The 20,691-nt window shown below is 41.3% G+C and overlaps 4 protein-coding genes across 4 annotated transcripts; all 4 read right to left on the bottom strand.

Annotated features, from left to right (window-relative positions):
- Nucleotides 1–164: 164 nt before the first annotated feature.
- On the bottom strand, nucleotides 165–2,339 carry LOC136710574 (zona pellucida sperm-binding protein 4-like). Its single transcript, XM_066686212.1, has 8 exons — nucleotides 2,032–2,339; nucleotides 1,740–1,927; nucleotides 1,549–1,646; nucleotides 1,030–1,187; nucleotides 763–955; nucleotides 549–696; nucleotides 400–475; nucleotides 165–306 (listed from the first exon to the last, which is right to left on the bottom strand). The coding sequence occupies exons 1-8, from the start codon at nucleotides 2,306–2,308 to the stop codon at nucleotides 206–208; spliced, it is 1,239 nt and encodes a 412-aa protein (XP_066542309.1). The 5' UTR covers nucleotides 2,309–2,339; the 3' UTR covers nucleotides 165–205.
- A 3,053-nt stretch (nucleotides 2,340–5,392) lies between these two features.
- On the bottom strand, nucleotides 5,393–7,569 carry LOC136710585 (zona pellucida sperm-binding protein 4-like). Its single transcript, XM_066686234.1, has 8 exons — nucleotides 7,262–7,569; nucleotides 6,968–7,155; nucleotides 6,777–6,874; nucleotides 6,258–6,415; nucleotides 5,991–6,183; nucleotides 5,777–5,924; nucleotides 5,628–5,703; nucleotides 5,393–5,534 (listed from the first exon to the last, which is right to left on the bottom strand). Exons 1-8 carry the CDS (start codon nucleotides 7,536–7,538, stop codon nucleotides 5,434–5,436), a joined length of 1,239 nt encoding a protein of 412 aa, XP_066542331.1. The 5' UTR covers nucleotides 7,539–7,569; the 3' UTR covers nucleotides 5,393–5,433.
- A 3,047-nt stretch (nucleotides 7,570–10,616) lies between these two features.
- LOC136710575 (zona pellucida sperm-binding protein 4-like) lies at nucleotides 10,617–12,791 on the bottom strand. The gene is made up of 8 exons (XM_066686213.1): nucleotides 12,484–12,791; nucleotides 12,192–12,379; nucleotides 12,001–12,098; nucleotides 11,482–11,639; nucleotides 11,215–11,407; nucleotides 11,001–11,148; nucleotides 10,852–10,927; nucleotides 10,617–10,758 (listed from the first exon to the last, which is right to left on the bottom strand). The coding sequence occupies exons 1-8, from the start codon at nucleotides 12,758–12,760 to the stop codon at nucleotides 10,658–10,660; spliced, it is 1,239 nt and encodes a 412-aa protein (XP_066542310.1). The 5' UTR covers nucleotides 12,761–12,791; the 3' UTR covers nucleotides 10,617–10,657.
- Nucleotides 12,792–16,279: 3,488 nt separating this feature from the next.
- Nucleotides 16,280–18,454, bottom strand: LOC136710576 (zona pellucida sperm-binding protein 4-like). The gene is made up of 8 exons (XM_066686214.1): nucleotides 18,147–18,454; nucleotides 17,855–18,042; nucleotides 17,664–17,761; nucleotides 17,145–17,302; nucleotides 16,878–17,070; nucleotides 16,664–16,811; nucleotides 16,515–16,590; nucleotides 16,280–16,421 (listed from the first exon to the last, which is right to left on the bottom strand). The coding sequence occupies exons 1-8, from the start codon at nucleotides 18,421–18,423 to the stop codon at nucleotides 16,321–16,323; spliced, it is 1,239 nt and encodes a 412-aa protein (XP_066542311.1). The 5' UTR covers nucleotides 18,424–18,454; the 3' UTR covers nucleotides 16,280–16,320.
- Between the last annotated feature and the right edge of the window lie 2,237 nt (nucleotides 18,455–20,691).

Below are 20,691 nucleotides of genomic sequence, written 5' to 3' on the forward strand. Positions count from 1 at the left end.
TAGTGCATGTACTAACATTTTGGTTGCAGGGAAGATTACATGACACCCACCTGGTAAACCTCCCACCCTCTGTGGGAATCAGTATATGGAGCATGTACCATTCACACCAGCCACATAATTCCAATTAAATATTCAGTTGCTAGAAATAAATCTTCACACAGCACTCAAAATCAAGCTCTTTATTTCATGAGGCATGGCACTTCACTTAAGTTGAGGGGACAGATCTGGGCTTAACATAACACACTTCTCCACTGGACACTACTACAGTAACTCGAGAAGTCCTTTCTGCTGCAGACACATCTCTCCCTGTTGGGGTGGAGGAAATGTTCACATGAAATTCATTTAGTCATGCCAGACAGAAAAACAAATACATTCCTAAAAATAATGTGTTCAACTTACTTTGTCTGGTACAGCTCGGCACACAAGATTGAGCAGCAGTTGGCTGACATACAGATGTGCTGCAGTGGATATACACCTGAAAAAGAGCAAACCACTCAGTAAAGGACACCTCATTTCCCTGTACAATTTGAATAATCCAAAAGTGTTACCGTCTGTTGCAGAGGTGCCATAGATGCAGGATCCACAAACGTGAACATCTTGAGGACAAAGCGCTTGTAATGGCTAGGGAACTGGAGACCAGGTGACCCATCAACTGGAATTGGCATGGTCAGGTAACGATCACCCTGGTAGGGGCACCTAAAGAGGACACAAGTCAGTATCAGCCTGTACTAGAGCACTACACAAAGTAGCAGTACAACTCACCCATCTACCAGAAGATCCCACTGAGGATGGCTGAAGGGGTCAGGGGAAGATGTTGCCCAGCAGTGTCCCAAGATCAGGGCAATATTGGGATCAGTTCTCCCCAACATGCGCACTTCCACAAACACAGGCTCCCTCAGAACCTTAGTCACAGGGTAGTCAGCATCACTGTAGTATGAGGTATAGGCTACTTGTTCTGTTGAGAAAGAAGGTTATTGGAGAAACCAGAGAAAAGTAAAATACATCCATGCCAATACACAGGAGCCTTACCTAGTGGACAGCCCTTGACAGTACATTGACCATTGCCCAGTCTTAATTCTACTCTGAGGGGTCCAGAAGCAACTACAGGTAGAGGAGGATCATTGGAAGAAAGCTGAACAGACAATGCCTCAACAGCTGTAGTAGAATACCTGCACTGGAAGTAAAGCCTTGAAAATAGAAACAAGAGGTTAGCAATAACCCACAGACCAGTAGTGTACCATTTCATTTACAAGGGACAATGAGATGCCTGATCTGTTCAGGGTGCATGTTCTAGGTGAAAATAAATAAAATAATCCAGACACTTGTTCCACTCTTCTTTGTGGATAGTACACGTTTAAGAATTTGGAACTAGACCAATCCAAACAAGCAGAAGCACACCTGATTCAACAAATGTAATTCAATGGGCTTGGTCTTAAGAGCACTGCTGCATTGCTCAAATTATATATTGACAACAACCCCTCAGGAGACTGCTACCAAAGCCTCCATCCACAAACAAATAATTGCCAAGAAGCAGGTGGTTCTACTCACTCAAAATGGCTGTCTCTTGTGATTGCTCCAAGTGGTCCTAGTCCAACTTCATAGGAGGAGGACATTTTGTTCTCATAGACCACATAGTCACCTAGCACCTGGAGGAAGGAGACAAGTGGATACACAATCATGGCATATTCCCCACATGTACAAGACCCAGCTACCTGAAACTGAAATGCTCCAATACAAACCACTGCTATTGTGCCACAAGCAGTCACAGGAAACTGGTAAATAGCAAAGCTTGCAGTATAATCCACAGCACTGCAGGAGCCATTACTTCCTCCCAATAGGCTGATTGAATCCAGGCTCAGTCTGGGCAGTGTTGTATCCCTGGCCACCACCAGTACAAACTGGCCATCTACTGTGCACTGGACAGTCACTAGGGACAAGAAAAAAAAAAAAAACAGCCATCAACAGAATTCAGGAATACCTCAAGCAACAGGATTCAGCCACAGTATCAGAAGATTGCCTAAACCAACTTACCAGTGTTCCCATAGTAGCAGTTGTGTCCATCAAAACAGCAGTTTATTGCAGCACAGTGAGCAGCATCTATGCTAGGTTCTCCACAAGGAACCCTGAAAACATTATCCACTCTACATTTATCAATGCTGACCACTGGCTTAGTACCACTAGTAAGAGGAATAGCTGCTGAAGGAAGCTGTGGCATCTGAGGCTGCTTCACAGACTGTGGACCCCATTGGTAAACTGCAGCAAAGCTTACATGACCATATAGGATGCCAAACACTACACTAAACCACATTATTGCTGCTATCCCAAAGGAATAACAAGTTGTCCTTATTCAGAGCTTTTATTTTGTTTTCCTGCCAATTTGTCAAAAGTCCAACCTCCTAATTAATTAACAGGAAATTGTGTTCCAGCCTGGTGAATCCATGATCCTGAGAAATTCTGTGATGAGTCTGTTGGGGGTCATGAGTAGACACAAATTGATAATGAGTAGTCATTATTCTGCCTGCTGCTAATTTTGCCTTTCATCAGCTAAAGTAAAATACAAAAGGTACGAGCTGTCGGGTTATGAGAACTAAATATATTTAAAATGCAGAAACCACTATAAATAAATTATACATTTGGTTAGAACCTCAGCAAAAATCTTTGTGATTATAATTCAGAATAAAATGGCTAATCACGGTTCTAAAAGTGTTCACAAAATGGCCGAACCTCAAGTAATTTATGTCCCAATAAAACTCAGAATATCATGTGTCTACAATAAAAATAATGCATTTTCTATCTAGCATTGAACAACATATTCCTAAATCTGACTTTGCAGTTTTTTAGGCATATTGTTCACACTTTGAGTGCAGGATCCAATATTTCAGGTCTTTCATAGTGCACTTTGTACAAAGATTCTGAGCCATTTGAGATTTAGCCATTAAATTCAAGGACTGTGATCTATGTTTTATACGATGGAGTTTGAGGGCCACGGCATTTAAAAAAAATTAATAAATTCAGAGAACAATGTCAGATTTCTGAGAATATTCTCTGAATAATCCTGAAACAAATCTCAGAATAATTCTGAGAATATTCTCGAAATAATTCAGAGAATAATCTCAGAATAATTCACTGCACTTATAATGGGGCAGACACAGTGTAATTGTCAGAGAAACAGTGTAACTATGGTATAGATTTCAGGAATAAACACTCAGTATTTTTCCACATCAGGACCAGATAGTGATTAGTATTTAAACCCTGAATCGGTGCACGAACCCATGGCATGTAGTTTCACAGGATACAATTAATGATTCCAAAAATTATGGATCCAGAGCGAGTGTAACTCCGGCGCCCACGAGGCTCCATCGAGTTTCGGCTCGTACAATAAACTAAAGCCTTATGCATCATGGTCAGGGGATGCACTGACATGGTCGTCATGTTGCAGTGATTGAGGTGGGACTAAAGAACAGCCCTGTCACATTCCAAATATTGATGGAGCTTGTACGAAGAGGCCTCCATTGGAGGACATGTGTGGTTTACTTAGATGATATCATTTGTATCTGGAAAGATTTTGCAGATAATTTATCCAATTTATCCACAGACATTCTCAGCAGGATACAAGAAGCAGGTTTAAAGCTTAATCCCAAGAAATGTCTGTTATGTAAACCTATAGTTTGGTACATGGCACATATTGTTTCTAAAGATGGCCTAGCAGTGGACTTAGAGCACAGTCAGCGTGTACACAATTGTCCAACTCCTACATTACCCACAGAAGTGCGAGTATTTCTTGGACTATGTGGCTATTACAGGTGACTTGTGCATAATTATGCACTAATAGCTCAGCCCTTGCATAGGTCAACTCATTAAGATTTTGACTTCGAATGGACACATTAATGTGCAATTGCATTTCAGCAATCACGTTTAAGTTTTACATGTTCACTGTCAGTAAGATGTGTTTCTTGAAGTAGCCCTATCGATAACTCTTTTTTTAGAGATGTTAAGATTTTTTTCCTTTTTACAACAATACCCTTTACATTCAGTGTAACCAATTTTAATGTATCACTCATCATAAGTACAATCTAGAAATTATATAAAGATTATGGTATGCAAAACAATTGTATTGTGCAGAAAGAAATCTAACAAATACGTAATAAAACAAAGTATAACAGACAACAGGAACATCCCTTTACCCTCCCTCCAAGCCCCGTCCCCAACTGACGGAGCAATAGAATCAAATCTGACTAATCACCAAAATTAAACATAAAAGATTATCACAATTAAGCCAGTAGGGCCTTCCAAGAGAACATGCACTCCATAAACGAAGTCGTGAGCCTTGAAAAGACACCTCATGTTTCTTAACCGCTGCCCTCAGAACAACCTCCCTATCCAGATACCACAGAAAACATAAGAGAATGCTCCTTTGTGGGAAACCTGATGCCGGAGCAAGAGAGCGATGAGCACGCTCTATATCAAGGAGGTGAAAATCATGCAGGAGACCAACCCAGATAGGAAGCATTTTTTGAAGATACTGAGTAAATGGTATGGACCCCTCAGCTTTCTGGGGTAGACAATGACTTTTAGATTCTTTCACCGGCCTCTATTTTCCAAGTCATCAATCTTAGCTTGGAGCTGACCAATGGTCAACTCCAAGGATATGAGCAACGCGGTTTGTTGGTGATTAGCGTCCTCACCAGCCAAAATTCTGTTTTCAGAATTTTCGTCAAGCCTACTTTGTTTGTTGGACTCATTGAGTCAGGCTGGTGATAGTACCTTCCACAGATGAGATTGATGTAACAATGGTGTTCAATCGCCCATCTAAGATGTCCAGCCTTGAGCCGACAGATTTAAGCTCAGCAAGGATCAAATCTGTGTTAGGCGAGGTGATATTTGCATGGCTGCTAATTTTAGCAGCTGGTTCGCAGGGTGCCTGCGTTTTTTTTTTTTCTTGGTTCTTTGTGGGCAAGTTGATGCAAAGATTGGAGGGTTTTTATCATTTTGGGAGTCCAACATGTTTCAAAAGTAAGTCAAGTTATCTAATGGAGAAACAAAGTATTATTGTAAAATGTTTATGAGCAGAAAAATGTTTCAAGTGGCCATATCCTGCTGGGTCATGTGACAACCCCCCCCCCCCCCCCCAGTCATACATTTCTAACTGGGATTGAGGATAGCAGAGTACCACTTTAACCAGCACTTCAGCCAAATAATTGTTAGTCATGATGCATCATGACAAGCAGTAGTGCATGTACTAACATTTTGGTTGCAGGGAAGATTACATGACACCCACCTGGTAAACCTCCCACCCTCTGTGGGAATCAGTATATGGAGCATGTACCATTCACACCAGCCACATAATTCCAATTAAATATTCAGTTGCTAGAAATAAATCTTCACACAGCACTCAAAATCAAGCTCTTTATTTCATGAGGCATGGCACTTCACTTAAGTTGAGGGGACAGATCTGGGCTTAACATAACACACTTCTCCACTGGACACTACTACAGTAACTCGAGAAGTCCTTTCTGCTGCAGACACATCTCTCCCTGTTGGGGTGGAGGAAATGTTCACATGAAATTCATTTAGTCATGCCAGACAGAAAAACAAATACATTCCTAAAAATAATGTGTTCAACTTACTTTGTCTGGTACAGCTCGGCACACAAGATTGAGCAGCAGTTGGCTGACATACAGATGTGCTGCAGTGGATATACACCTGAAAAAGAGCAAACCACTCAGTAAAGGACACCTCATTTCCCTGTACAATTTGAATAATCCAAAAGTGTTACCGTCTGTTGCAGAGGTGCCATAGATGCAGGATCCACAAACGTGAACATCTTGAGGACAAAGCGCTTGTAATGGCTAGGGAACTGGAGACCAGGTGACCCATCAACTGGAATTGGCATGGTCAGGTAACGATCACCCTGGTAGGGGCACCTAAAGAGGACACAAGTCAGTATCAGCCTGTACTAGAGCACTACACAAAGTAGCAGTACAACTCACCCATCTACCAGAAGATCCCACTGAGGATGGCTGAAGGGGTCAGGGGAAGATGTTGCCCAGCAGTGTCCCAAGATCAGGGCAATATTGGGATCAGTTCTCCCCAACATGCGCACTTCCACAAACACAGGCTCCCTCAGAACCTTAGTCACAGGGTAGTCAGCATCACTGTAGTATGAGGTATAGGCTACTTGTTCTGTTGAGAAAGAAGGTTATTGGAGAAACCAGAGAAAAGTAAAATACATCCATGCCAATACACAGGAGCCTTACCTAGTGGACAGCCCTTGACAGTACATTGACCATTGCCCAGTCTTAATTCTACTCTGAGGGGTCCAGAAGCAACTACAGGTAGAGGAGGATCATTGGAAGAAAGCTGAACAGACAATGCCTCAACAGCTGTAGTAGAATACCTGCACTGGAAGTTAAGCCTTGAAAATAGAAACAAGAGGTTAGCAATAACCCACAGACCAGTAGTGTACCATTTCATTTACAAGGGACAATGAGATGCCTGATCTGTTCAGGGTGCATGTTCTAGGTGAAAATAAATAAAATAATCCAGACACTTGTTCCACTCTTCTTTGTGGATAGTACACGTTTAAGAATTTGGAACTAGACCAATCCAAACAAGCAGAAGCACACCTGATTCAACAAATGTAATTCAATGGGCTTGGTCTTAAGAGCACTGCTGCATTGCTCAAATTATATATTGACAACAACCCCTCAGGAGACTGCTACCAAAGCCTCCATCCACAAACAAATAATTGCCAAGAAGCAGGTGGTTCTACTCACTCAAAATGGCTGTCTCTTGTGATTGCTCCAAGTGGTCCTAGTCCAACTTCATAGGAGGAGGACATTTTGTTCTCATAGACCACATAGTCACCTAGCACCTGGAGGAAGGAGACAAGTGGATACACAATCATGGCATATTCCCCACATGTACAAGACCCAGCTACCTGAAACTGAAATGCTCCAATACAAACCACTGCTATTGTGCCACAAGCAGTCACAGGAAACTGGTAAATAGCAAAGCTTGCAGTATAATCCACAGCACTGCAGGAGCCATTACTTCCTCCCAATAGGCTGATTGAATCCAGGCTCAGTCTGGGCAGTGTTGTATCCCTGGCCACCACCAGTACAAACTGGCCATCTACTGTGCACTGGACAGTCACTAGGGACAAGAAAAAAAAAAAAAAAACAGCCATCAACAGAATTCAGGAATACCTCAAGCAACAGGATTCAGCCACAGTATCAGAAGATTGCCTAAACCAACTTACCAGTGTTCCCATAGTAGCAGTTGTGTCCATCAAAACAGCAGTTTATTGCAGCACAGTGAGCAGCATCTATGCTAGGTTCTCCACAAGGAACCCTGAAAACATTATCCACTCTACATTTATCAATGCTGACCACTGGCTTAGTACCACTAGTAAGAGGAATAGCTGCTGAAGGAAGCTGTGGCATCTGAGGCTGCTTCACAGACTGTGGACCCCATTGGTAAACTGCAGCAAAGCTTACATGACCATATAGGATGCCAAACACTACACTAAACCACATTATTGCTGCTATCCCAAAGGAATAACAAGTTGTCCTTATTCAGAGCTTTTATTTTGTTTTCCTGCCAATTTGTCAAAAGTCCAACCTCCTAATTAATTAACAGGAAATTGTGTTCCAGCCTGGTGAATCCATGATCCTGAGAAATTCTGTGATGAGTCTGTTGGGGGTCATGAGTAGACACAAATTGATAATGAGTAGTCATTATTCTGCCTGCTGCTAATTTTGCCTTTCATCAGCTAAAGTAAAATACAAAAGGTACGAGCTGTCGGGTTATGAGAACTAAATATATTTAAAATGCAGAAACCACTATAAATAAATTATACATTTGGTTAGAACCTCAGCAAAAATCTTTGTGATTATAATTCAGAATAAAATGGCTAATCACGGTTCTAAAAGTGTTCACAAAATGGCCGAACCTCAAGTAATTTATGTCCCAATAAAACTCAGAATATCATGTGTCTACAATAAAAATAATGCATTTTCTATCTAGCATTGAACAACATATTCCTAAATCTGACTTTGCAGTTTTTTAGGCATATTGTTCACACTTTGAGTGCAGGATCCAATATTTCAGGTCTTTCATAGTGCACTTTGTACAAAGATTCTGAGCCATTTGAGATTTAGCCATTAAATTCAAGGACTGTGATCTATGTTTTATACGATGGAGTTTGAGGGCCACGGCATTTAAAAAAAATTAATAAATTCAGAGAACAATGTCAGATTTCTGAGAATATTCTCTGAATAATCCTGAAACAAATCTCAGAATAATTCTGAGAATATTCTCGAAATAATTCAGAGAATAATCTCAGAATAATTCACTGCACTTATAATGGGGCAGACACAGTGTAATTGTCAGAGAAACAGTGTAACTATGGTATAGATTTCAGGAATAAACACTCAGTATTTTTCCACATCAGGACCAGATAGTGATTAGTATTTAAACCCTGAATCGGTGCACGAACCCATGGCATGTAGTTTCACAGGATACAATTAATGATTCCAAAAATTATGGATCCAGAGCGAGTGTAACTCCGGCGCCCACGAGGCTCCATCGAGTTTCGGCTCGTACAATAAACTAAAGCCTTATGCATCATGGTCAGGGGATGCACTGACATGGTCGTCATGTTGCAGTGATTGAGGTGGGACTAAAGAACAGCCCTGTCACATTCCAAATATTGATGGAGCTTGTACGAAGAGGCCTCCATTGGAGGACATGTGTGGTTTACTTAGATGATATCATTTGTATCTGGAAAGATTTTGCAGATAATTTATCCAATTTATCCACAGACATTCTCAGCAGGATACAAGAAGCAGGTTTAAAGCTTAATCCCAAGAAATGTCTGTTATGTAAACCTATAGTTTGGTACATGGCACATATTGTTTCTAAAGATGGCCTAGCAGTGGACTTAGAGCACAGTCAGCGTGTACACAATTGTCCAACTCCTACATTACCCACAGAAGTGCGAGTATTTCTTGGACTATGTGGCTATTACAGGTGACTTGTGCATAATTATGCACTAATAGCTCAGCCCTTGCATAGGTCAACTCATTAAGATTTTGACTTCGAATGGACACATTAATGTGCAATTGCATTTCAGCAATCACGTTTAAGTTTTACATGTTCACTGTCAGTAAGATGTGTTTCTTGAAGTAGCCCTATCGATAACTCTTTTTTTAGAGATGTTAAGATTTTTTTCCTTTTTACAACAATACCCTTTACATTCAGTGTAACCAATTTTAATGTATCACTCATCATAAGTACAATCTAGAAATTATATAAAGATTATGGTATGCAAAACAATTGTATTGTGCAGAAAGAAATCTAACAAATACGTAATAAAACAAAGTATAACAGGACAACAGGAACATCCCTTTACCCTCCCTCCAAGCCCCGTCCGCCAACTGACGGAGCAATAGAATCAAATCTGACTAATCACCAAATTAAACATAAAAGATTATCACAATTAAGCAGTAGGGCCTTCCAAGAGAACATGCACTCCATAAACGAAGTCGTGAGCCTTGAAAAGACACCGTCATGTTTCTTAACCGCTGCCCTCAGAACAACCTCCCTATCCAGATACCACAGAAAACATAAGAGAATGCTCCTTTGTGGGAAACCTGATGCCGGAGCAAGAGAGCGATGAGCACGCTCTATATCAAGGAGGTGAAAATCATGCAGGAGACCAACCCAGATAGGAAGCATTTTTTGAAGATACTGAGTAAATGGTATGGACCCCTCAGCTTTCTGGGGTAGACAATGACTTTTAGATTCTTTCACGGCCTCTATTTTCCAAGTCATCAATCTTAGCTTGGAGCTGACCAATGGTCAACTCCAAGGATATGAGCAACGCGGTTTGTTGGTGATTAGCGTCCTCACCAGCCAAAATTCTGTTTTCAGAATTTTCGTCAAGCCTACTTTGTTTGTTGGACTCATTGAGTCAGGCTGGTGATAGTACCTTCACAGATGAGATTGATGTAACAATGGTGTTCAATCGCCCATCTAAGATGTCCAGCCTTGAGCCGACAGATTTAAGCTCAGCAAGGATGTCAAATCTGTGTTAGGCGAAGGTGATATTTGCATGGCTGCTAATTTTAGCAGCTGGTTCGCAGGGTGCCTGCGTTTTTTTTTTTCTTGGTTCTTTGTGGCAAGTTGATGCAAAGATTGGAGGGTTTTTATCATTTTGGGAGTCCAACATGTTTCAAAAGTAAGTCAAGTTATCTAATGGAGAAACAAAGTATTATTGTAAAATGTTTATGAGCAGAAAAATGTTTCAAGTGGCCATATCCTGCTGGGTCATGTGACAACCCCACCCCCCAGTCATACATTTCTAACTGGGATTGAGGATAGCAGAGTACCACTTTAACCAGCACTTCAGCCAAATAATTGTTAGTCATGATGCATCATGACAAGCAGTAGTGCATGTACTAACATTTTGGTTGCAGGGAAGATTACATGACACCCACCTGGTAAACCTCCCACCCTCTGTGGGAATCAGTATATGGAGCATGTACCATTCACACCAGCCACATAATTCCAATTAAATATTCAGTTGCTAGAAATAAATCTTCACACAGCACTCAAAATCAAGCTCTTTATTTCATGAGGCATGGCACTTCACTTAAGTTGAGGGGACAGATCTGGGCTTAACATAACACACTTCTCCACTGGACACTACTACAGTAACTCGAGAAGTCCTTTCTGCTGCAGACACATCTCTCCCTGTTGGGGTGGAGGAAATGTTCACATGAAATTCATTTAGTCATGCCAGACAGAAAAACAAATACATTCCTAAAAATAATGTGTTCAACTTACTTTGTCTGGTACAGCTCGGCACACAAGATTGAGCAGCAGTTGGCTGACATACAGATGTGCTGCAGTGGATATACACCTGAAAAAGAGCAAACCACTCAGTAAAGGACACCTCATTTCCCTGTACAATTTGAATAATCCAAAAGTGTTACCGTCTGTTGCAGAGGTGCCATAGATGCAGGATCCACAAACGTGAACATCTTGAGGACAAAGCGCTTGTAATGGCTAGGGAACTGGAGACCAGGTGACCCATCAACTGGAATTGGCATGGTCAGGTAACGATCACCCTGGTAGGGGCACCTAAAGAGGACACAAGTCAGTATCAGCCTGTACTAGAGCACTACACAAAGTAGCAGTACAACTCACCCATCTACCAGAAGATCCCACTGAGGATGGCTGAAGGGGTCAGGGGAAGATGTTGCCCAGCAGTGTCCCAAGATCAGGGCAATATTGGGATCAGTTCTCCCCAACATGCGCACTTCCACAAACACAGGCTCCCTCAGAACCTTAGTCACAGGGTAGTCAGCATCACTGTAGTATGAGGTATAGGCTACTTGTTCTGTTGAGAAAGAAGGTTATTGGAGAAACCAGAGAAAAGTAAAATACATCCATGCCAATACACAGGAGCCTTACCTAGTGGACAGCCCTTGACAGTACATTGACCATTGCCCAGTCTTAATTCTACTCTGAGGGGTCCAGAAGCAACTACAGGTAGAGGAGGATCATTGGAAGAAAGCTGAACAGACAATGCCTCAACAGCTGTAGTAGAATACCTGCACTGGAAGTAAAGCCTTGAAAATAGAAACAAGAGGTTAGCAATAACCCACAGACCAGTAGTGTACCATTTCATTTACAAGGGACAATGAGATGCCTGATCTGTTCAGGGTGCATGTTCTAGGTGAAAATAAATAAAATAATCCAGACACTTGTTCCACTCTTCTTTGTGGATAGTACACGTTTAAGAATTTGGAACTAGACCAATCCAAACAAGCAGAAGCACACCTGATTCAACAAATGTAATTCAATGGGCTTGGTCTTAAGAGCACTGCTGCATTGCTCAAATTATATATTGACAACAACCCCTCAGGAGACTGCTACCAAAGCCTCCATCCACAAACAAATAATTGCCAAGAAGCAGGTGGTTCTACTCACTCAAAATGGCTGTCTCTTGTGATTGCTCCAAGTGGTCCTAGTCCAACTTCATAGGAGGAGGACATTTTGTTCTCATAGACCACATAGTCACCTAGCACCTGGAGGAAGGAGACAAGTGGATACACAATCATGGCATATTCCCCACATGTACAAGACCCAGCTACCTGAAACTGAAATGCTCCAATACAAACCACTGCTATTGTGCCACAAGCAGTCACAGGAAACTGGTAAATAGCAAAGCTTGCAGTATAATCCACAGCACTGCAGGAGCCATTACTTCCTCCCAATAGGCTGATTGAATCCAGGCTCAGTCTGGGCAGTGTTGTATCCCTGGCCACCACCAGTACAAACTGGCCATCTACTGTGCACTGGACAGTCACTAGGGACAAGAAAAAAAAAAAAAACAGCCATCAACAGAATTCAGGAATACCTCAAGCAACAGGATTCAGCCACAGTATCAGAAGATTGCCTAAACCAACTTACCAGTGTTCCCATAGTAGCAGTTGTGTCCATCAAAACAGCAGTTTATTGCAGCACAGTGAGCAGCATCTATGCTAGGTTCTCCACAAGGAACCCTGAAAACATTATCCACTCTACATTTATCAATGCTGACCACTGGCTTAGTACCACTAGTAAGAGGAATAGCTGCTGAAGGAAGCTGTGGCATCTGAGGCTGCTTCACAGACTGTGGACCCCATTGGTAAACTGCAGCAAAGCTTACATGACCATATAGGATGCCAAACACTACACTAAACCACATTATTGCTGCTATCCCAAAGGAATAACAAGTTGTCCTTATTCAGAGCTTTTATTTTGTTTTCCTGCCAATTTGTCAAAAGTCCAACCTCCTAATTAATTAACAGGAAATTGTGTTCCAGCCTGGTGAATCCATGATCCTGAGAAATTCTGTGATGAGTCTGTTGGGGGTCATGAGTAGACACAAATTGATAATGAGTAGTCATTATTCTGCCTGCTGCTAATTTTGCCTTTCATCAGCTAAAGTAAAATACAAAAGGTACGAGCTGTCGGGTTATGAGAACTAAATATATTTAAAATGCAGAAACCACTATAAATAAATTATACATTTGGTTAGAACCTCAGCAAAAATCTTTGTGATTATAATTCAGAATAAAATGGCTAATCACGGTTCTAAAAGTGTTCACAAAATGGCCGAACCTCAAGTAATTTATGTCCCAATAAAACTCAGAATATCATGTGTCTACAATAAAAATAATGCATTTTCTATCTAGCATTGAACAACATATTCCTAAATCTGACTTTGCAGTTTTTTAGGCATATTGTTCACACTTTGAGTGCAGGATCCAATATTTCAGGTCTTTCATAGTGCACTTTGTACAAAGATTCTGAGCCATTTGAGATTTAGCCATTAAATTCAAGGACTGTGATCTATGTTTTATACGATGGAGTTTGAGGGCCACGGCATTTAAAAAAATTAATAAATTCAGAGAACAATGTCAGATTTCTGAGAATATTCTCTGAATAATCCTGAAACAAATCTCAGAATAATTCTGAGAATATTCTCGAAATAATTCAGAGAATAATCTCAGAATAATTCACTGCACTTATAATGGGGCAGACACAGTGTAATTGTCAGAGAAACAGTGTAACTATGGTATAGATTTCAGGAATAAACACTCAGTATTTTTCCACATCAGGACCAGATAGTGATTAGTATTTTGGCGGCACGGTGGCTTGGTGGTTAGCACGTTCGCCTCCCAGCGCTGGGATCTTGGGTTCATGTCCCATCTCGGTGGAGTTTCCATGTTCTCCCCGTGTCTGCGTGGGTTTCCTCCGGGGTCTCCGGTTTCCTCCCACAGTCCAAAAAACATGGAGGGTAGGTGAATTGGCTTCTGTAATAACTGTCCTGGTTTGTGAGTGAATGTGTGTGTGCCCAGATATGGATTGGCGCTCTGTCCTGGGTGAAGTCCTAGTGCCCGATGCAGTCCTCCAGGTGGACGGTCGTTCCTGGTCGAGAGTACGCTGTGCGCGTTTGGCTGCCGCTTCTCACCAGTGTGTGTGAATTGAGCGTTCTGAGCAGTGTAGATTGTAAAGCGTCCTTGGGTGTCTAGAAAGGCGCTATATAAGTGTAACGATAATAATAATAATAATAATAATATTTAAACCCTGAATCGGTGCACGAACCCATGGCATGTAGTTTCACAGGATACAATTAATGATTCCAAAAATTATGGATCCAGAGCGAGTGTAACTCCGGCGCCCACGAGGCTCCATCGAGTTTCGGCTCGTACAATAAACTAAAGCCTTATGCATCATGGTCAGGGGATGCACTGACATGGTCGTCATGTTGCAGTGATTGAGGTGGGACTAAAGAACAGCCCTGTCACATTCCAAATATTGATGGAGCTTGTACGAAGAGGCCTCCATTGGAGGACATGTGTGGTTTACTTAGATGATATCATTTGTATCTGGAAAGATTTTGCAGATAATTTATCCAATTTATCCACAGACATTCTCAGCAGGATACAAGAAGCAGGTTTAAAGCTTAATCCCAAGAAATGTCTGTTATGTAAACCTATAGTTTGGTACATGGCACATATTGTTTCTAAAGATGGCCTAGCAGTGGACTTAGAGCACAGTCAGCGTGTACACAATTGTCCAACTCCTACATTACCCACAGAAGTGCGAGTATTTCTTGGACTATGTGGCTATTACAGGTGACTTGTGCATAATTATGCACTAATAGCTCAGCCCTTGCATAGGTCAACTCATTAAGATTTTGACTTCGAATGGACACATTAATGTGCAATTGCATTTCAGCAATCACGTTTAAGTTTTACATGTTCACTGTCAGTAAGATGTGTTTCTTGAAGTAGCCCTATCGATAACTCTTTTTTTAGAGATGTTAAGATTTTTTTCCTTTTTACAACAATACCCTTTACATTCAGTGTAACCAATTTTAATGTATCACTCATCATAAGTACAATCTAGAAATTATATAAAGATTATGGTATGCAAAACAATTGTATTGTGCAGAAAGAAATCTAACAAATACGTAATAAAACAAAGTATAACAGACAACAGGAACATCCCTTTACCCTCCCTCCAAGCCCCGTCCCCAACTGACGGAGCAATAGAATCAAATCTGACTAATCACCAAAATTAAACATAAAAGATTATCACAATTAAGCCAGTAGGGCCTTCCAAGAGAACATGCACTCCATAAACGAAGTCGTGAGCCTTGAAAAGACACCTCATGTTTCTTAACCGCTGCCCTCAGAACAACCTCCCTATCCAGATACCACAGAAAACATAAGAGAATGCTCCTTTGTGGGAAACCTGATGCCGGAGCAAGAGAGCGATGAGCACGCTCTATATCAAGGAGGTGAAAATCATGCAGGAGACCAACCCAGATAGGAAGCATTTTTTGAAGATACTGAGTAAATGGTATGGACCCCTCAGCTTTCTGGGGTAGACAATGACTTTTAGATTCTTTCACCGGCCTCTATTTTCCAAGTCATCAATCTTAGCTTGGAGCTGACCAATGGTCAACTCCAAGGATATGAGCAACGCGGTTTGTTGGTGATTAGCGTCCTCACCAGCCAAAATTCTGTTTTCAGAATTTTCGTCAAGCCTACTTTGTTTGTTGGACTCATTGAGTCAGGCTGGTGATAGTACCTTCCACAGATGAGATTGATGTAACAATGGTGTTCAATCGCCCATCTAAGATGTCCAGCCTTGAGCCGACAGATTTAAGCTCAGCAAGGATCAAATCTGTGTTAGGCGAGGTGATATTTGCATGGCTGCTAATTTTAGCAGCTGGTTCGCAGGGTGCCTGCGTTTTTTTTTTTTCTTGGTTCTTTGTGGGCAAGTTGATGCAAAGATTGGAGGGTTTTTATCATTTTGGGAGTCCAACATGTTTCAAAAGTAAGTCAAGTTATCTAATGGAGAAACAAAGTATTATTGTAAAATGTTTATGAGCAGAAAAATGTTTCAAGTGGCCATATCCTGCTGGGTCATGTGACAACCCCCCCCCCCAGTCATACATTTCTAACTGGGATTGAGGATAGCAGAGTACCACTTTAACCAGCACTTCAGCCAAATAATTGTTAGTCATGATGCATCATGACAAGCAGTAGTGCATGTACTAACATTTTGGTTGCAGGGAAGATTACATGACACCCACCTGGTAAACCTCCCACCCTCTGTGGGAATCAGTATATGGAGCATGTACCATTCACACCAGCCACATAATTCCAATTAAATATTCAGTTGCTAGAAATAAATCTTCACACAGCACTCAAAATCAAGCTCTTTATTTCATGAGGCATGGCACTTCACTTAAGTTGAGGGGACAGATCTGGGCTTAACATAACACACTTCTCCACTGGACACTACTACAGTAACTCGAGAAGTCCTTTCTGCTGCAGACACATCTCTCCCTGTTGGGGTGGAGGAAATGTTCACATGAAATTCATTTAGTCATGCCAGACAGAAAAACAAATACATTCCTAAAAATAATGTGTTCAACTTACTTTGTCTGGTACAGCTCGGCACACAAGATTGAGCAGCAGTTGGCTGACATACAGATGTGCTGCAGTGGATATACACCTGAAAAAGAGCAAACCACTCAGTAAAGGACACCTCATTTCCCTGTACAATTTGAATAATCCAAAAGTGTTACCGTCTGTTGCAGAGGTGCCATAGATGCAGGATCCACAAACGTGAACATCTTGAGGACAAAGCGCTTGTAATGGCTAGGGAACTGGAGACCAGGTGACCCATCAACTGGAATTGGCATGGTCAGGTAACGATCACCCTGGTAGGGGCACCTAAAGAGGACACAAGTCAGTATCAGCCTGTACTAGAGCACTACACAAAGTAGCAGTACAACTCACCCATCTACCAGAAGATCCCACTGAGGATGGCTGAAGGGGTCAGGGGAAGATGTTGCCCAGCAGTGTCCCAAGATCAGGGCAATATTGGGATCAGTTCTCCCCAACATGCGCACTTCCACAAACACAGGCTCCCTCAGAACCTTAGTCACAGGGTAGTCAGCATCACTGTAGTATGAGGTATAGGCTACTTGTTCTGTTGAGAAAGAAGGTTATTGGAGAAACCAGAGAAAAGTAAAATACATCCATGCCAATACACAGGAGCCTTACCTAGTGGACAGCCCTTGACAGTACATTGACCATTGCCCAGTCTTAATTCTACTCTGAGGGGTCCAGAAGCAACTACAGGTAGAGGAGGATCATTGGAAGAAAGCTGAACAGACAATGCCTCAACAGCTGTAGTAGAATACCTGCACTGGAAGTAAAGCCTTGAAAATAGAAACAAGAGGTTAGCAATAACCCACAGACCAGTAGTGTACCATTTCATTTACAAGGGACAATGAGATGCCTGATCTGTTCAGGGTGCATGTTCTAGGTGAAAATAAATAAAATAATCCAGACACTTGTTCCACTCTTCTTTGTGGATAGTACACGTTTAAGAATTTGGAACTAGACCAATCCAAACAAGCAGAAGCACACCTGATTCAACAAATGTAATTCAATGGGCTTGGTCTTAAGAGCACTGCTGCATTGCTCAAATTATATATTGACAACAACCCCTCAGGAGACTGCTACCAAAGCCTCCATCCACAAACAAATAATTGCCAAGAAGCAGGTGGTTCTACTCACTCAAAATGGCTGTCTCTTGTGATTGCTCCAAGTGGTCCTAGTCCAACTTCATAGGAGGAGGACATTTTGTTCTCATAGACCACATAGTCACCTAGCACCTGGAGGAAGGAGACAAGTGGATACACAATCATGGCATATTCCCCACATGTACAAGACCCAGCTACCTGAAACTGAAATGCTCCAATACAAACCACTGCTATTGTGCCACAAGCAGTCACAGGAAACTGGTAAATAGCAAAGCTTGCAGTATAATCCACAGCACTGCAGGAGCCATTACTTCCTCCCAATAGGCTGATTGAATCCAGGCTCAGTCTGGGCAGTGTTGTATCCCTGGCCACCACCAGTACAAACTGGCCATCTACTGTGCACTGGACAGTCACTAGGGACAAGAAAAAAAAAAAAAACAGCCATCAACAGAATTCAGGAATACCTCAAGCAACAGGATTCAGCCACAGTATCAGAAGATTGCCTAAACCAACTTACCAGTGTTCCCATAGTAGCAGTTGTGTCCATCAAAACAGCAGTTTATTGCAGCACAGTGAGCAGCATCTATGCTAGGTTCTCCACAAGGAACCCTGAAAACATTATCCACTCTACATTTATCAATGCTGACCACTGGCTTAGTACCACTAGTAAGAGGAATAGCTGCTGAAGGAAGCTGTGGCATCTGAGGCTGCTTCACAGACTGTGGACCCCATTGGTAAACTGCAGCAAAGCTTACATGACCATATAGGATGCCAAACACTACACTAAACCACATTATTGCTGCTATCCCAAAGGAATAACAAGTTGTCCTTATTCAGAGCTTTTATTTTGTTTTCCTGCCAATTTGTCAAAAGTCCAACCTCCTAATTAATTAACAGGAAATTGTGTTCCAGCCTGGTGAATCCATGATCCTGAGAAATTCTGTGATGAGTCTGTTGGGGGTCATGAGTAGACACAAATTGATAATGAGTAGTCATTATTCTGCCTGCTGCTAATTTTGCCTTTCATCAGCTAAAGTAAAATACAAAAGGTACGAGCTGTCGGGTTATGAGAACTAAATATATTTAAAATGCAGAAACCACTATAAATAAATTATACATTTGGTTAGAACCTCAGCAAAAATCTTTGTGATTATAATTCAGAATAAAATGGCTAATCACGGTTCTAAAAGTGTTCACAAAATGGCCGAACCTCAAGTAATTTATGTCCCAATAAAACTCAGAATATCATGTGTCTACAATAAAAATAATGCATTTTCTATCTAGCATTGAACAACATATTCCTAAATCTGACTTTGCAGTTTTTTAGGCATATTGTTCACACTTTGAGTGCAGGATCCAATATTTCAGGTCTTTCATAGTGCACTTTGTACAAAGATTCTGAGCCATTTGAGATTTAGCCATTAAATTCAAGGACTGTGATCTATGTTTTATACGATGGAGTTTGAGGGCCACGGCATTTAAAAAAAATTAATAAATTCAGAGAACAATGTCAGATTTCTGAGAATATTCTCTGAATAATCCTGAAACAAATCTCAGAATAATTCTGAGAATATTCTCGAAATAATTCAGAGAATAATCTCAGAATAATTCACTGCACTTATAATGGGGCAGACACAGTGTAATTGTCAGAGAAACAGTGTAACTATGGTATAGATTTCAGGAATAAACACTCAGTATTTTTCCACATCAGGACCAGATAGTGATTAGTATTTAAACCCTGAATCGGTGCACGAACCCATGGCATGTAGTTTCACAGGATACAATTAATGATTCCAAAAATTATGGATCCAGAGCGAGTGTAACTCCGGCGCCCACGAGGCTCCATCGAGTTTCGGCTCGTACAATAAACTAAAGCCTTATGCATCATGGTCAGGGGATGCACTGACATGGTCGTCATGTTGCAGTGATTGAGGTGGGACTAAAGAACAGCCCTGTCACATTCCAAATATTGATGGAGCTTGTACGAAGAGGCCTCCATTGGAGGACATGTGTGGTTTACTTAGATGATATCATTTGTATCTGGAAAGATTTTGCAGATAATTTATCCAATTTATCCACAGACATTCTCAGCAGGATACAAGAAGCAGGTTTAAAGCTTAATCCCAAGAAATGTCTGTTATGTAAACCTATAGTTTGGTACATGGCACATATTGTTTCTAAAGATGGCCTAGCAGTGGACTTAGAGCACAGTCAGCGTGTACACAATTGTCCAACTCCTACATTACCCACAGAAGTGCGAGTATTTCTTGGACTATGTGGCTATTACAGGTGACTTGTGCATAATTATGCACTAATAGCTCAGCCCTTGCATAGGTCAACTCATTAAGATTTTGACTTCGAATGGACACATTAATGTGCAATTGCATTTCAGCAATCACGTTTAAGTTTTACATGTTCACTGTCAGTAAGATGTGTTTCTTGAAGTAGCCCTATCGATAACTCTTTTTTTAGAGATGTTAAGATTTTTTTCCTTTTTACAACAATACCCTTTACATTCAGTGTAACCAATTTTAATGTATCACTCATCATAAGTACAATCTAGAAATTATATAAAGATTATGGTATGCAAAACAATTGTATTGTGCAGAAAGAAATCTAACAAATACGTAATAAAACAAAGTATAACAGACAACAGGAACATCCCTTTACCCTCCCTCCAAGCCCCGTCCCCAACTGACGGAGCAATAGAATCAAATCTGACTAATCACCAAAATTAAACATAAAAGATTATCACAATTAAGCCAGTAGGGCCTTCCAAGAGAACATGCACTCCATAAACGAAGTCGTGAGCCTTGAAAAGACACCTCATGTTTCTTAACCGCTGCCCTCAGAACAACCTCCCTATCCAGATACCACAGAAAACATAAGAGAATGCTCCTTTGTGGGAAACCTGATGCCGGAGCAAGAGAGCGATGAGCACGCTCTATATCAAGGAGGTGAAAATCATGCAGGAGACCAACCCAGATAGGAAGCATTTTTTGAAGATACTGAGTAAATGGTATGGACCCCTCAGCTTTCTGGGGTAGACAATGACTTTTAGA

The sequence above is a fragment of the Hoplias malabaricus genome, chromosome 12, assembly GCF_029633855.1.
Source record: "Hoplias malabaricus isolate fHopMal1 chromosome 12, fHopMal1.hap1, whole genome shotgun sequence".
NCBI classification, from domain to species: domain Eukaryota; kingdom Metazoa; phylum Chordata; class Actinopteri; order Characiformes; family Erythrinidae; genus Hoplias; species Hoplias malabaricus.

Coding starts and splice junctions, on each gene's coding strand:
- LOC136710574 (XM_066686212.1), bottom strand. CDS start 2,308: ATGTGGTTTAGTGTAGTGTTTGGCATCCTATATGGTCATGTAAGCTTT. Junction 1,647..1,739: donor CTTGTGGCACAATAGCAGTG/GTTTGTATTGGA, acceptor TCCTTCCTCCAG/GTGCTAGGTGACTATGTGGT. Junction 307..399: donor GCCGAGCTGTACCAGACAAA/GTAAGTTGAACA, acceptor CCACCCCAACAG/GGAGAGATGTGTCTGCAGCA.
- LOC136710585 (XM_066686234.1), bottom strand. CDS start 7,538: ATGTGGTTTAGTGTAGTGTTTGGCATCCTATATGGTCATGTAAGCTTT. Junction 6,875..6,967: donor CTTGTGGCACAATAGCAGTG/GTTTGTATTGGA, acceptor TCCTTCCTCCAG/GTGCTAGGTGACTATGTGGT. Junction 5,704..5,776: donor TGGCACCTCTGCAACAGACG/GTAACACTTTTG, acceptor GCTCTTTTTCAG/GTGTATATCCACTGCAGCAC.
- LOC136710575 (XM_066686213.1), bottom strand. CDS start 12,760: ATGTGGTTTAGTGTAGTGTTTGGCATCCTATATGGTCATGTAAGCTTT. Junction 11,408..11,481: donor TGTCAAGGGCTGTCCACTAG/GTAAGGCTCCTG, acceptor CTTTCTCAACAG/AACAAGTAGCCTATACCTCA. Junction 11,149..11,214: donor TGGGATCTTCTGGTAGATGG/GTGAGTTGTACT, acceptor TGTCCTCTTTAG/GTGCCCCTACCAGGGTGATC.
- LOC136710576 (XM_066686214.1), bottom strand. CDS start 18,423: ATGTGGTTTAGTGTAGTGTTTGGCATCCTATATGGTCATGTAAGCTTT. Junction 18,043..18,146: donor CTGCTACTATGGGAACACTG/GTAAGTTGGTTT, acceptor TCTTGTCCCTAG/TGACTGTCCAGTGCACAGTA. Junction 17,071..17,144: donor TGTCAAGGGCTGTCCACTAG/GTAAGGCTCCTG, acceptor CTTTCTCAACAG/AACAAGTAGCCTATACCTCA.